Consider the following 16,546-nt stretch of genomic DNA (forward strand, 5'->3'; position numbering starts at 1 on the left):
TCAGATGAGAAGAAAAGTTCCTTAGTTTTATAAGAAGAAATGATTCATACAGGTTTTTTGCCTCTCAAGTTACTCAGAAGGTAGGAAGTTCAGCTGTGCTTGGTGTTAATATTCTATGAAGTAGGACAGTGACTGGGCCCTAAAGGTTTTTTGAGCTCTAGAAAACAAAGCAGTTTCAACTTTATAGCCTCGTATCAGATTGCTTTTGTGCATTTTTCTAGTATTTGATTCTACAACTTATCTCAAACATATAAGCATGGTATCCTGTACTTCTGAGTATATTTAGCAATTGAAGCACAGAAGCTTTTACATTGAAAAGTAGCAAAAAATGTTTAAATATATTTTAAATTGGAAAACTTCAGGGTCAAAACTTACGATCGAAAGAAACTGGGAGAAACAATGCCATTCTTGACATACATTTGTAGGATTTGGAATCTGTCATGTTATGTATATTTTAGATTTGAGTAGGGAAATAAACCCCTATTGGATTGCATAAGTGAAAAGTTTGGTTCTCTGCAAACCCTTGACTTCACTAGGGCCAATATTTAAATGCTTATCTGGACAAATGGTTTTGAGGGTGCTAACAAGGGCACCGGATCTCTGAAGTATCATACGGTTATAGTTGTGGGATAGATAGAATGCTTTGAAAGAGTTTACAGGGGGATGGGCTGTGAAGCAGAAAATTTTAGGATAAGACTACAAAAGGGAGAGAGAGAAAGGGAGAGGATGAGAACGTTTCTCGTCATTTGTTGTATCTATGATGTCATTGTAAATACCATTGCTAACAAAATATATATATGCATCCATATGGACATATACATTCCAAAATCTGAATGAAACAATCATTCTTTTGTAAGCCTTACAGTTTAAGACAACCATTTAAAACATCACCAAGTATATACACTTTGCATTTCTGCTGGATGCTTTTGACTGTGTCCTTTAAAGCAACATGTATTACTCAGTCTTTTGAATGATTCCTGCAATAGGTGTCAGTGTGTATCGAAAGAACAGCTTGATGTAGGTTTTTTCTTTCCTCTTCTTTCTGACAGGACAAATACCTTCATACAAATTGTCTGGCAGCCTTAGCAAATATGTCAGCACAGTTCCGCTCACTTCATCAGTATGCGGCTCAGAGGATCATCAGGTAAATATAAAGACTCTCAAAACTCATCTTTGCAACTCAAGAGTAGAGGAACTTGAATTCTGTATTCCTTAATAGATACCAGTGAAGTAAATAGATGAAATGCTAACTGAATTACTAAGCAATCCTAGAATAAACCAATTTGCTTTATACTTGAATCTATTCTGAATGCACAAAAGATACTTGTTTCTCTGTCTGAGAAACTTCTGAGTCTATTAACAGAAGAGCTCAGTAGCTGTTTTCATACCAGAAGGTTTTCAGGGATTTGTGTGGTGGGTTTATGGTTGGGTTTTTTTTAGTCATGTAGCACCTTATTAAGAAAAGGCACTAGAGTGATTGTTCTCAAATACTATACAGACTGGATTTTCAACTTGCTTTGTTTCTTCCTCCATGTTTGGCAGTAGGTGTATTTGTTAAATCAGACATAACACAATGACCATTTTGTGGTGATGAGGGCAAACACGTGCTTTTCAACTGATAAAGTGTATTAGCCTGTGTAATCACAAGTAGTCAATATCTGCTCTGGTTCTAAAACAGGGCCATAACTTTAAAGAAGTAGATACTGAAGATGCAGATCACTTTGTAAAGGCAGGTAATTATGTGTCCAGCATCCTTCTCATCTTGGCAGCCAGCCCCTCTCCGAGCTCCAGGGAAAACCGGGAAGGTCCTTGTTAATGCGATCTGGAATAAACTGTTAACAGTGCTTGTCAAATACAGACAGTGTGCCAAAAATAAGTAAATGATAATTGCATGCCTGCACACTTTGTAAAGGGCTGGATTAACGAGGCATTGTTCTTAAGCCATTGCTCTTCAGGATTTAATTCTCTGTTGAGTTCCTTCTCTTTTGGAAATGGTTGATTGTAGAAGTATGGACAGCAAACCAGGATGAAAGCGTTCTGCCTTTACCTTTTCCCTTCTGATGCTTGCTCTCTTTGCGTACCTTTTGCAGTGACAGTGGTTGTTCAGAATTTGAATTGCAGCTATTTTCCTGTTACCTAGTACAGACGTAATCTGGAATAATTGCTTCATTTCTCAAATCATAGACACAGAGTCTGAGTTTTCCAAGCTTTTGCAAATGTCGCACCCTGAAATCATAGATCCTGGTGTGGCGTGAGATGCTCTACCTTGAGGCTCAAACACTTGGTCTGTTTTTTGTGTGGCACTTTCCCACTTCAGAGTTTTTTCCAGTGTTCCCAGTTTCTGATTTTGTTCCATTTTATTTTGCTGCGGTTTCTGCAGACCAAAGTAACGTGTTCCTCTGGTAGTTGGAGCAGGAAGAGGTTACCTTGCTAGTAATGTTACAGCCACCTCTACCACTGCTCAGTAATTTTGAGTTCTCTAGACTGACTGCATGTGTATTTCTGAGAGCCTAAAAAGAAGATGGTATTTTATATTACATGAAGTATTTTAGGGTATAGGTTTTTTTAATTAAGTAGCTATGAAACACTTAACTTAAAATCTGCTTAGCAATATAACTGAACAGTTATAATTGAAGCTTTACCAGATGCTCTAATGAGTCCTTCCTTAATGTGAGAAGTAATTCCATTTCCATGCAGGCTTTTTCCTAATCCTGTTCTGAGCATAGACTGCCAATTGTTTTAAATTCTGAAGACTGTTTTCTCTGAAAGAATTATCTGGGAATATTCAATGTAGTGTACTTAAGATCTCAGCAAAATACAGCTTCATAATGTTGGGTAATTTGTGTCACAGAAAGCATGAAAATTGATAGATTTGTATAAATCTATCACAAGCAGCTGCTGGAAGTAAAAATAGATGTAATAGATGTTTTATAGTAAGATCCAAAGCACTGTTCACTTAATGTTGGATGTCTTCTATTGTAGATTACCCTGACTTCATGATCCTTCCCTTCTCTATCCACTGTTAGCACTGGTTTGTTTCTAATTACACAGAGCTGTTTTATCACAGTAGTGCCAAGGGTGATGCTACATTGCGCTGTGTCTCTGTCGTATTTGTGGAGTGCTGACATTTGTAGTATCTTTAAATTATATTGGTAGACTTATTATAAACAAATAAAATGTGTGTTGATGTCATTATTGTCACAAATGACTACCAGAAGTGGCTGTATAATGTCTAAGTGGTAAAGCACAGCCAGGTGGAGTGTTACTTACCTGCAGTGAGTATAGGTTTTTCCTTTGCTTGGTTTCTGTTCTACAAGTCCTGTTACCAAAAAGTGAAGCCATAACTGCAGTATTAGGGCAGGTATTCGATTTGTCTCTTACAACTTCAGTTAGTTGGCATTAATTCCTTTAACCTATTTAGAAACAGCTTTCAGGATCTTTGACTTTCCTACTGCTAGCCTGCCTACTCCAGTATGTGTCACATACTTGGAAATGGAGAATCTGTCCCTGAACAACTGTATTCTGACATCTCATCACCGTGTCAGCCAGTGACAAGAAAATGACTGATTACTTAAGGCAAACACTTTTCCTATAGGTTCATGTGTTGGAATGTTTGCGGTTTTCTGAGCAGACATATACCACTAGAGGTTGCCGTACACCTCGCTAATTAGACATGCACATTTAATGTTAAATGACTTTGTGAGGCTAGAAATACTATCCAGTTTTCTTTTTTAATACGCTATCACCACAGCTGTTCACACGCAGGGCTGTGTGCGCCGCTAAGAACACTTTATCGGTTGCGCTTCTCTCTGTCAGGTGACATAAAGGACTTAAATATCAAAAGATGACACATAATTATATCAGTGCCAGATCCTGCAGACGTCTTTGGCTATCATAGCGAGTTCAGAGGGGTTCACATATGAAGAAAGAGGTTTGTCAGCTGTGACTGCCCCATCCCTGGCAGTGCTCAAGGCCAGGTTGGACACAGGGGCTTGGAGCAAGCTGCTCCAGTGGAAGGGGTCCCTGCCTGTGGCAGGGGTTGGAGCTGGAGGAGCTTTAAGGTCCCTTCCAACCCATACCATTCTGCATTTCTGTGATTCTGTGATCCTCCTGATGGTCACAGGAGTCATGTGGAATCAGGAAAAAAGGTGTACTTAAAAGGGATACAGAGCAGAGACTTGGGCATGCTGTGGGATGCAGTATGTGGTGCTTGAGTGTCATTGTAGACCTGCTGTACCTGTTAGGAGAACAAAGCATGACACCTACAGTTGGCCATGCCTATTCTATGTCTGAGTGGAAGAAGCAGAGATAGCCACCCTACTTCTCACTGGTTGGCCAGCCTGGTAGTTGTATGATACCCTGGAGCATAACGCTGAACACTAGATTTGCTCAATTTTGGGTTTGTCTTCTCTTTTTTTTTTTAAATGCAGCTGTAAGTGTTGTGCTTAAATATCCATGCTTGTAAAGAGAGACTGTATCACTGTGGATCCCCAAGTCTGCCTTCTCTCATCTGGGAGTAGGATGAAGCCTTTCTTTTCCTTTGTTCTCTTCAGCAAAGTCTGCATCAATTTTTAGAGTCAATTATGCTTCTTAAGCGACTAAGAAAAATTCCCATCCATTCTGACAGGTGCTGCTGTATTTGAGAAGTTTCACCTCGCCAGCAAAACCGTTTTGTTTTTGCAGTTTCCTAATTTAGTAATTTAATTTTTCTGATACAGTTTCCTCTTATAGAAGTCTGTCAGGATTTTCTTGAGTGAAGATAATTATGGAGGTTCTTTAAGAACAAGAATACATGATGTTGATTTAAACTACACTTTTTAAACTCAGTTTAAGATTATGCTGGGTTGAAACCTGTGTTTAAGTTGTAATATATGAGTTTGTAGAAATGTTTTATTGCTGCTGCAGTGTATTAAGTGCATGCCAGCTGCAAGTGTCTTTGATCAGCAAATTTCATGCTGGATGAGAAGAAAGCTTACTATCATTAGTCCTGCAGAGAGTAAAAAATACATATAGCATAAGGAGAAAATGCATTTCTCATAAGAGGTCATTTAACTTAATATTTTCTGAGGGAAGTCTCTGAATTTTCATAATAGATGCATGGAGCTCTGTGTTTCATATTCCTTCATATGAAACCATGTAGCTAGTTTTTAAAAATATAGAATCTATAGATTCTATATATCTATATATAGATATAGATATAATCATAGAATAGTGGTTGGAAAGGACCTTAAGATCATCCAGTTCCAACCCCCCTGCCATGGGCAGGGACACCTCACACTAAACCATGTCACACAAGGCTCTGTCCAACCTGGCCTTGAACATTGCCAGGGATGGAGCAGTCACAACTTCCCTGGGCAACCCATTCCAGTGCCTCACCACCCTAACAGTAAAGAATTTCCTCCTTATATCCAATCTAAACTTCCCCTGTTTAAGTTTGAACCCGTTACCCCTTGTCCTGTCACTACAGTCCCTAATGAAGAGTCCCTCCCCAGCATCCCTATAGGCCCCCTTCAGATACTGGAAGGCTGCTATGAGGTCTCCAGGCAGGAGGTCTCCTCCTCCAGGCTGAACAGCCCCATCTTTCTCAGCCTATCTTCATACAGGAGGTGCTCCAGCCCCTGATCATCCTCGTGGCCTCCTCTGGACTTGTTCCAACAGTTCTATGTCCTTTTTATGTTGAGGACACCAGAACTGCACACAATACTCCAGGTGAGGTCTCACGAGAGCAGAGCAGAGGGGCAGGATCACCTCCTTTGACCTGCTGGTCACGCTCCTTTTGATGCAGCCCAGGATACGGTTGCTTTCTGGGCTGCGAGCGCACACTGAAGCCGGCTCATGTTCATTTTCTCATTGACCAACACCCCCAAGTCCTTCCCCTTGGGCTGCTCTGAATCTCTTCTCTGCCCAACCTGTAGCTGTGCCTGGGATTGCTCCGACCCAGGCGCAGGACCTTGCACTTGGCATGGTTAAACTTCATGAGGTTGGCATCAGCCCACCTCACAAGCGTGTCAAGGTCCCTCTGGATGGCATTCCTTCCCTCCAGAGTATCAACCGAACCACACAGCTCGGTGTCATCGGCAAACTTGCTGAGGGCGCACTCAATCCCACTGTCCATGTCAGCGACAAAGATGTTGAACAAGAGCGGTCCCAACACCGATCCCTGAGGGACACCACTCGTTACTGGTCTCCAGCCGGACATTGAGCCATTGACCACAACTCTTTGCGTGCGGCCATCCATCCAGTTCTTTATCCACCGAGTGGTCCATCCATCAAATTGATGTCTCTCCAATTTAGAGACAAGGATGTTGTGTGGGACAGTGTCGAACGCATGGAACAATGTGCATCCAGATTTCATTGTTTTCAAGTTGTTTCAACTTCTCAATGATTGCAAGTTTATCAGGCATTTATTTAATGATGTCTCTGCTTCCTCTGAGTAAAATGGCCAGAGTAGTGTAAAACATTTGTGATCCAAGCAGTAACTGCGGGTTAAAAAGTTAATTATTAAAACATGTTGTGAATTATTTATTTTTTTCTATATTAGCACACAGTTTTTAATCATTTAGATGTGTGCTTTATTCTTGGGTACTGGTATAATTCTTGAGTGCTTGGATTTGCAGAAATGAAAAGTAGTTTGTCTGCAGAAGGAAGTTCACTGCTTTTCCGAGACTGCGTTTTGCTTACAATGTAAATATCTGTTAGGTTTGTGAATGTGAATTTTGGTTATTTCACAGTTCCCCTTAATAAAGTAGCTATGTTTTTCTTGCAGTATTTTCCTTTTACAGTCATCTTTATAGAATTGAACATCTTTGTAATATCCCTTGTGTTATTTGATAGAGTGTATCACATACTGTATTTCCTGCCTAGCATTTATAGGCTGTAAGTAATCAGATTAGTTGTTATTATTGTCAATTTTCATATTGTCTTTAAAAGAAGAAATCATATTACTTCCCTCTGCTTTCCCCTAGATTATGCGAGTTGTTGCTTTTAGAAATTGGGGATAAGGAGGAAACAAATCCATTTTTTCACATGTTGCTGTGTTTGTGATGATAACTCTGTGATGCATGTGTTAATTACATCTGATACCATGGTGCTTTTTTTGCTGCCTTATGAGTATTTATCAAAAATATTTTTATTTTATATTTATATATATATAGGTGAAGTGTTTTTTAAACCTGCAGTTTCTTCAGCAAGGATCTCTGTGTATAGAAAACATCTTGAGTTTGGTAGGAGTTTGATTATTCAAGTAGTTCAGTGTGTGTGTTCAGCAAAGAAGAAAAACATTTATGCAGCAGATACTTGTGATCTGACCTGTTATTAGGGGCCATGTTCGACTGAAAAATCTGAAATTCTTGGGGTGTGAACGTGATAAAATAAGAACTTACAATTGCTTAATAAATTTGTTAGCAGTGTCAATAATGAGATGTAGTTGCTGGCATAGGAAGATAAACAAAGTTCTCTCCCATGTGGCTTTGCATGCTGTGAGCATTCTGGTTTTCCTGCCTATTTTGCTTTGATGTCCATGGTGCTTTTGGGAAGCTCTTTAACATGCAGCTTCCTCTTTTGCTGGAGGACTGCAATGGGACAGTTGGTGCAGAAAAATAGTGAAATAGAATTACCCAAATCAGAGGCACTTCTTAAGGAGAAGAACTTGGAATAAAACCCCAAGTTGCTGCATGAATGCTTCAAAGCTGTTTGATTTATAATTTAATTCTCATTTGAAAAGTGTAGGAACAAAAGAGTTGCTTCTTATACAGGAATTATGATTTTTAAACAGTTAAATGTTTGCTTAGTCAGCATTTTTAACTTTAAATGAGATATGTAAATGGAGCAAAAGAAATTAAGTGAATACGGTATGCAGTACTTCTGCGAAACTCACCTTGCTGACTTCTTTCTTAGAGCAGGGTAGTGAATGGTGTTAAATTAGAGCTATTTTTCAGAGAATTTCCTAAAATTGTTCAGAATTTAGGGGTTGGAACCCTTTGACCCTGTGAAGCACTATTTTGGAAAAAATCTAATTTCAGAAAAGTCAGCTTTCAGTTTTCATTAAAAAAAGAAAATATACGTGTAGCAGAATAGCCAACCTATACCTTTATTAACAGAGAACATGAATACTAGTCCCTCCTTCTTTTATTACTGTTGTAATAAGGGATTTCTGTTGCTTAGAGCTGTGTGGCTCCAAGGATGCTTTGAAACATACAGGTTTGCATCATACCACGCACACTGGGAGCCCAGACTTTAATGGCTTTAATGCCACTGTAGGAGCGATTAGTAGATTTTATATTCCGGGTTCAAATCTTAATTGGACCATTAAATTAAGTCTCAAGTTTACTGACCTCTTATTTGTAATAGAGTGTTCATAGTAGCACACCCTAGAGAAAAGAGGCTGCTTCTGCTCTCACGCCAGTGTAGATCAAGAGACTTCACAAGTCAAGTTATACAATAATAAAAGATTAAGCTCTAAAAGGGGTGCTTGGAATTAATATCCTGTGGCTAGACCTGTTAGATACTGAACCCTCTGAGCATCAGCTGCCCTCTTCTTCTTTCTAACAAAAAGAAAAGTAAAAAGAAAGGGATTGATGTTAATGAACAGTTTCACTAAACCATTGAGGTCTGCCTCTGAAGATACTGAGAGAGGCTTATTCACAAATCCATGGTTTCTGATTGTAAAATGTAAATATCTCTGGTCTGAGCTGTTCAGGAGCAATAGGTAATTTTTAATTCTCTTTTGCATCACCTGTGGAGTGTGGCTGTGCTAGAGGGAAATTAACCTTGATGAAAGTTATCTCAACAGTATGACTATTTCCTAAGTTTTTTAAATGAAAATGTCTTTAATGTTGGGTGTATGTTGGATTTTGTTGGCGGTGCTCATGGTGCAGGGCATGAGTGTGTAGTATGCCTTGCAGCCCTGGACTTTGATTCAGTACCTGGGAGGATCTCTTGGTACAAACAATGACTTTTGGTAACTCCTGTCCCAGAATGTTTTCATACAGACATCATGTCTCTGAAGTAAACAGGAAGCATCTTTCTGTGGGTACAGCTTCAGGTGATTTATCTGCCGCTCAATGAGCTTGTTTGATTTTCGTTGTTGGTTGTAAAGCAGTAGCAAGTGACCTCTTCATCCCAGCAAACTTTCATTGCCAAATAGTACTCTGCCTGATGAATTTGTTACTTAGAAATATTTGTGTTGATTTACCCCCCTTCCCCTTGTCCTTCACTTTGCTGTCATTTACCTTGTGCTGTAAGACTTAGATTTCAGCAATAAATTCTCTTCAGTATGGAAGGCCATAGAACTGACTGGTTGACACTGCCTCAGAAATAAGAATTAAAAACCTCAAGGACACTTTAGTGCTGCTTAACTTTGAAAATAGTTTTGTAGCATTTTAGTTTAGAGGAGAAGACATTTATTATCTAACCTGGATATAAAATGATTCTTTATTAATGAGAAACTGCTTTATAGTAATATTTTTTCTTATCCCCCATGCAGTACAGTTACAAAAGTGGTAATCCCATTTTTATTAGCTGTTTCAACAACTAATAAAGTAGAACGAAAACTAACAGCTTCTCAGAACTTCTTATTTCATGGTATTCTCATGTTCAGGCCGTGTTTGAAAGAGTACATTGTGCAAGCAGATCATCCAACAGCTCTGTTGTAGACTGAGCTGTGCTTTTACTCTGCGGACTGTCAGTAGTAGAAGTAAGCACAGCAGGATAACTGGAGAGATTTCTACATCAACTGGTCAACCTTAGGGTAGCTTTGGATTGCTCTTTCACAAGCTGTTTGCGGACACAGGCATGCTAGTCTGTTTGCAGGTGGTTGTTAGGCCCTTCATCCTCCATTCTGCACTCTTCTTAGTTACACGTACAGAGGTTCCCGAATCTCTGGGGTGGTTTTTGTTGGGAGACAGAAGCAATCTATAAAGATCTGAATAGAGTTAAATAAAAGAAACATATGCTGGCCTTATTAGTAGCATGTTGACCTAGATTAGCTGTGGGGAAGCTTATAAGCTGATCAGCCATTTCAAAATTGGGAGGTGTCATTGCAATTAGTAGGAAAGGCTGCGACAAAAGGGGAGACGACTATTGATGAGATATGGGAAATGAGAATATTAGTAGCAAATGTCATCTTGTTGATACGACTTAGCAATCCAAACATAATGGGGTTAATATTTAAAAGGAGTGAAGCATCCTTTGTTACCATGCATTGCGTGTCATCACAGTCAAGCAGTGTTAAAGTACTGCTTCAAATGTTCAAACAGAAAGAGGAGTACTCCATGTGGGCTTGCCTGTTTTTGCCTGTGTGTAACATATGGAGGTGAGGTTTTAGGCTGATATCAGCTGTTTCCAACATGGAAATATCATTGAACTTGGTTTAAGCCTGGTTGAACCTGCTGGGGATTCTGAGTGGGCACCTGATGGGACAGTAATACCCTCAACCCCATCTGGTGTGAGCAGTTGAGTGCCCTGCATGCCATTAGAAGTGTTCAGAGCCTGGGACCCCCAAGCTCATGGGTTATGGAGAATTCCCAGATGGATCGGCTCATAGGCTTATTCTGAGATAGATTGGAATGCTGTGAACCATAGAGTAGTCTTGGGCACACGATTACGTCTCTCTGTCTTGGGGTCTTCTCACGTGGAGCAGGTTGGTTGAACTGTTATTCTCTGCTTTGCATGTCACGGCATAGGACTCCTTACAAATACCATTGTTTATTGCTCATCTGGCCTGAAAAGGTTTTTAATATCTAAATACATGCCACTCTACAAAATTCAGCTTCAGACAAGACAATTTGCTCTTCCCTTGACCACTTGTTGTGTTTCTGCTGACTGGTAAGACATAGCCATCCTGGTAGCACTGTCATTTTCTGGGAGGAAGTCATTACTACAACTCATTGTTCTTCTGCCGCCCAGGAAATTGTACAGTCCTCATTGTCTTGAAGCTGTAGAAGTGAAATTTGTTGAAGTTTTGATACTTGTCTCAGGGAATCTAGAGCATCACACAGATACTTGCATTTATCAAAGTGGCAGTCTGGAGGTAGAAAGTCCTGTTGTCCCATCTTTAATTATTATGAATGTCCCATTCATAGTTGTCATGCCACATAAGCTCTTTGAAAACAGTACAGTTTGATAATAGTCTTAAAATTGGGGGATTAAACTTTTCCTTTTTTAGTGGAACCTTACAGCTTCTTAAACTGATGATCTTGCAAATGTGTTACAATGGAGGGAAAGAAATACTTGAGGAAACCTGTACAGAAATAACTTTTTTTGCGATACATTTCCACTGTTGTTTTACAGATGAATTTGCAGAGTAGACTGAGGTTCCAGGTCATGGCACTTAAGTTTTCTGTATGTTTAATAGGGAAAGGAAGCAAAAATAAGAAAGCCAATAGTATTATTCCAGTCCAGCTAGTGCAATTTTGATTTCTTTTACCTGGCCTGGAAGAAGAGGTCAAGGCCACTAAAATGTTTACTGGGTTGTATACTACTGTGTTATTTGGGATTTGGTTGTCTAAGGTATAGTACCCTGAAGATGTGAATCTTATAGTCTTGTTTTATAGCAATAAATTGTCCTGCAAAAGATTTTCTGAGATTTAAAAAAAAAACAGGGTGTTCTAATTATCTCTTAGAAACTATTATTTGCTGTTCTGGTAGAATCCTAGAAGCTGTGACCTTGTCTTCTCAGTATGCTTTGGATGGAACGTACTTACAGGTGACTTGAGATAATGACTTGAGTGAACCTGCCTTTTATCGTCACTTGCAGGGTATTGGGCTCATTATCTGCTTTATTCAGACACAATGTGTACTCTTTCTTTTTAGAAATTATCTCTTTGGAAAAAACCTGTGGGCTGTGATCTAAAGAATTGAATGAGTGATGAACTTACGTGGATTTATCTGACAATTAAAATAGTATTATGGCTGTAAGTAAGCATTAGTATGAAACAAAAAGTATTGATTATGAAATCTTTTTTTTTTTCTTTCTTGTCAGGCTGATGCTTATTTCTCATTAAATTCGTGTCGTTATATATGTCTAACATTGTTCCAGCATTGCAGTTCAGTGGACTAATTTTACTTTCCAAGTACGTGAAGCTGGGGTAGGTATGAGTGGGTGCCAGTAGGGAAGCAGAGCTGTTACTAATTACACCCAAATTAAGTGTGTTGGTGCCCTCCAAATTGCTCCTGAAAACCTTCCTTTCCACCACGCATGGAAATTTTTTGGTTCATTCAGACCCCACGTTAAGAGATGTTTTTTCCAACTGGCTTTTTAACTCATTTTAGGAATAGGTGATAACCGTTTATGAAATTTTTGAGTCTCTTAAGCACTCGAGCCAAGATTGTACTTGTTGAATCAAAGCCAGAAGTGCATTCAGCTCTGGAGCAGCAGCACAAGAGGGATGTGGAGCTGCTGGAGTGAGTCCAGAGGAGGCCATGGAGATGATCAGGGACTGGAGCAGCTCTGCTCTGGAGCCCGGCTGAGAGAGCTGGGCTGGGGCAGCCTGGAGAAGAGAAGGCTCCTGAAGGGGAGACCTGAGAGCAGCTCCAGTGCCTGAAGGGGCTGCAGGAAAGCTGGAGAGGGGCTTGGGACAAGGGATGTAGGGACAGGCCAAGGGGAATGGCTTTAACCTGCCCGAGGGGAGACTGAGATGAGCTCTTAGGCAGAAGCTCTTCCCTGTGAGGGTGCTGAGGTGCTGGCACAGGGTGCCCAGAGAAGCTGTGGCTGCCCCATCCCTGGCAGTGTTCAAGGCCAGGTTGGACACAGGGGCTTGGAGCAAGCTGCTCTAGTGGAAGGTGTCCCTGCCCATGGCAGGGGTTGGAGCTGGAGGAGCTTTAAGGTCTCTTCAACCAAAACCAGTCTGGGATTCCTACCACCATACACTTTCACGTAGCTTGTGTGGCTCGCAAAGAGAATATTGCACTTTGAAACATCTGACACTTTTAAATGGAGGGTGAAACTATAGGTAGGGAAGAAAGAATGGAGATTTAACAACTTTAATGTGCATCAGTTCTTTACAACTGTTGAATGACTCATTCTTTTTAATGGTAATGGCCTTCAGCAAGTTTAGGAAAGAACAGGCTTTTAGGTAAAATAAATACACTTAGTTCTGCAATGAATAAATAAATTTGCTGTGAAGTTGTGTAGAGACATGTTTCTGTAACTTGTTAATTGTACTCTTGTGTCCACAAGGAAGTCTTTCTGCATATGCTGCAATTTACATGGGCTCAGATGGGTGAATGCTGCGGTAGAACAGGGCGAGGGCTCAGAGAAGCAGTGCCCTCTCTTGCGGTGCTGTAGCCATTGTTTCCCAATGGAGGATTTTCAGGTTCATGCAGACTGAGATGAAAATGTCTGTGTTAATGCGGGTGTTGTAGGCACCTCCTGTAATCCCGTGCAGAGCCTGTGAATTATCACAAGTGTCTAGCCAAAGGATAAAAGCACAGGAGGTTTCAAAAGCAGCATTCCCATAGTAGCATCTCTTAAGCTGCCAGGGATGCGTGCCTTCCAAGTAACCGGTGCATCTGGGTGATTAAAGCGTTTGCTCTTTGTCCAAAACATCAGTGCTGAATAGATGCTTCCTCTGAGCTCTTTCATATCCTTTTTTTGTTACGGGTCATCAGTTGCTTGTGTCTGCTTCTAATATACAAATTCTTTTGTTCTCTTTATAGAACTTCATCTGTACAGGGCTAATTTGGCCTTTCCATAGCAGAATCTCATATATTTATAATTTTATTTTCAGTCTATCAAACATCTCCAGAACTTGTTTGGTTTTCATTTCCTTGCCTTCCTTCACTATAAATACTTTCATGCATAAAGATAATATTCCTCTCAGAAGCCTGTTGTATACACTTGGCCAGTACTGTGACAGAGTGCTGCTTCAGGGCATGGGAACTGACACATTATCACAAATAATCACTTCTTAAGTATTTAAATAATTTTCATGCTTCTCTTTTCCGTGTTGTTACAGCACCTTTAACCCTATAAGGACCCCTCGCCCCCAGGCTGCTGTTTTGCAATAATGTAATTTAAAATCCTGTCATCACTCTACGCTATAAGATATAAATTTAGGATACTTGTATCCCAAAAGCAGGCCTGCAAGACTGAAGTATTTTTAGAGAAGTCACCCTCTTACTTAGGTTAGGAAGTTAGATGAGGATCAAGAGGAAGGAAAGTACTAGTAGCGAAAAAGGATCAAGTCAGAGATTACTTGAGTACTGACACAAACATGTCTGTGGGGACCTAATGAAACACATCTGGGACTCTCGCTATTGCAAGACCACTGACTGTCTGTTGGACCACATCTGGAGAACTGCAGCCAGATTTTGGGCCCCTGGACACAGGAAAGGTGTTTCTGGACTGGGGCAAGTTCAGTAGAAGGCTTCCCCAATGGTTTGGGGTCTGGAGATCTTTCTGGAAGATGGGAAGATGGGCTTGAGGGATTTAGGCTTTTTTAGCTTGGACAAAAGAAGGTGTCAAGGCAAGGCTATGGCAGGAGTTTCAGAGGAAGGGTTAGCAGCATTCCTGCACTCATAGGAGTGGGTTACTGAGCAGACAGAACCAAGCTCTTTATAGAAGTGTGTAGCAGGAAGATGAGAATGAATGGTCATGACCTGAAGGCAGGAGGTTCCAGCCTGATGGAAGACAAGACTTCGTCATAGTCAGGGAAGCATTGACAGGCAGCTTGGAGAAGTCGTAGAGTCTCTGTCCCTGGTGACTTTCAAGACCCAAATGGACAAAGCCCTGGTCTGGCCTGGATTCAGTGTTAACCCTGCTTTGACCAGGAGGTCAGGCTAGAGACCTCCTAGGGTCCTTTTCAACCTTAATTAGGACTCTTTAAGGTAAGAATAGTTAAAAACATACTGAAACTGGCTGCAAAAGGAGGAATTGTGTTAAGTGTTCTAGTATGGTGAAGGCCAGTGCAATCTCCTGCATCCCCAGTGCCGACTTTTATTGTACCTTTAAGCAGCTTAATTGTGCTAATACCACATTGAAAGAAAACCACCCCAAAGAACCCCAGACCACAATTCCATGGGCATATGCATGTCAGGTTTTCGTAACAGTCTTGTTACTGAAAACCAAATACATAGTACTCTTTCTGCTGTGGTTCGTCAGCACCACTGTTAGTCATGTCATCAGCAGCAGAGTTCTACAGGGAAATGAAAACTTCAATCTGAAATTCCAATTTCAGATGAGGTATTCAATCTATTTTACCTTTGGAAGAAGGCTTTTGATGGTTTACCTTTCCAGTGTTTATACTGTATGAAATAACATTAATAGGTGATACTTTAGGCAGAGCATAAGTAAACCATTCTCACAGAGTGATCTAATAAATTGTTATCATCTGTGTAGTATTTGAGTACAAGAATATGTTTTGTTTGGGTTTGGTATGGGAACGTAAGAGAAAGGACTAACAGGACTTCCTAGAACACAAGTTACCCAGCATGAACAACAGTAGAATGTTCACAGCACATCACAACATTCTCCCCACATGTACATAGGTAGTTTGAGTTGCTGACTAAAGTGTACTAGTTTAATTAGCTTCTACTTGCATTGTTTCTTATTTAAATAAAGCTTTCACATTGGCTTTCCCATGAAGTCGTGTTGTAGCGTAACTTGCCTTTGGAAAATACAGCGATTAAGTCTTCAAACTCCACAAAAGATGTTATTTGCTGTGCATTTTTCAAATTCTGCTGCAGAAACAATATGACCTAAATATTTAATCAGGCTTAGCAGAATTGGCTTTTTTTGTTGCAGCAGATTAATCTAGTTTCTCTGAGCTGATACATGTGGCACGTATGTCTTCAAGACCTTATGTTTTCTCAGTAACATTAAAGATTTATATCCTTCATAAAATCTGGCATGCACCAAGAGGAAGACTACGAATTACAATTACTTAAACATTAGCACTGGGAATTCTTCTTTTGAATCCTCTAGATGCCCTTTCAGACTACATTGTACTCACAGGGGCATTAGTGAGTACTGGCTTTGTACTGTTTTTCTATATCCTGCCCGATTTACTTCATTTCTGTGTTGTCAAAAAGATGTCAGCCTGGTGGTGCTGTTTGTGCTTTTGTCCTTGATATATTTGTTTTTAAATTGCAGTTGACTTCACTAGGGAAAATACCAGCTTTCTGGTTTAAATAAATCAGGATGTAAGTGGCTTTGCATGTTTTGCTTAGTGCTGTTGTCTCGTTCAAGTCTGTTCTTGAAGTTAGGGGTGAAAAAAACAATTTTTGGATTTTTGGGGTCTTATTTTTTTCTAAATATTCTTATTTTTTTCTGTTTAACCTGTGGCTGTAGTCTTGTATACACCTCTTGGATTGCATGGAGTTTGAGTTAAAAATCGGAAGTGATATGATCGCCTAAACCAAACCAATTGCAGTGGCTGTTTGAGACATTGACAGACACAGGAACAGCAGGTTTGAAAAAATCTGTAGCAAAGTCTTGTTTGTTTGTTGATTGGATGATCAGAGAGCTTCCAGATCATCAGGGAGACTCAGTAAAGCTGCAGAAAGCCACAGCATCCATTCATGCCAAGAGGGCAAACCACATCCTGGG

The 16,546-nt window shown here is 40.2% G+C and overlaps 1 protein-coding gene across 11 annotated transcripts in view; it reads left to right on the forward strand.

Moving 5' to 3' along the window:
* The window catches only part of DYM (dymeclin), a 224,463-nt gene that overhangs the window by 111,881 nt on the left and 96,036 nt on the right, over nt 1-16,546 (forward strand). For all 11 annotated transcript variants that reach the window (XM_061450486.1, XM_061450488.1, XM_061450489.1 and 8 more), the window contains one exon: nt 1,050-1,144. In XM_061450486.1, coding sequence (XP_061306470.1) covers nt 1,050-1,144 — 95 coding nt within the window. The remainder of the gene's footprint in view (nt 1-1,049; nt 1,145-16,546) is intronic.

Source organism: Pezoporus flaviventris, unplaced genomic scaffold (assembly GCF_033815535.1).
Source record: "Pezoporus flaviventris isolate CSIRO_AGI_PZ_B2104156 unplaced genomic scaffold, CSIRO_AGI_Pfla_v1 ptg000010l, whole genome shotgun sequence".
Lineage (NCBI taxonomy): Eukaryota > Metazoa > Chordata > Aves > Psittaciformes > Psittacidae > Pezoporus > Pezoporus flaviventris.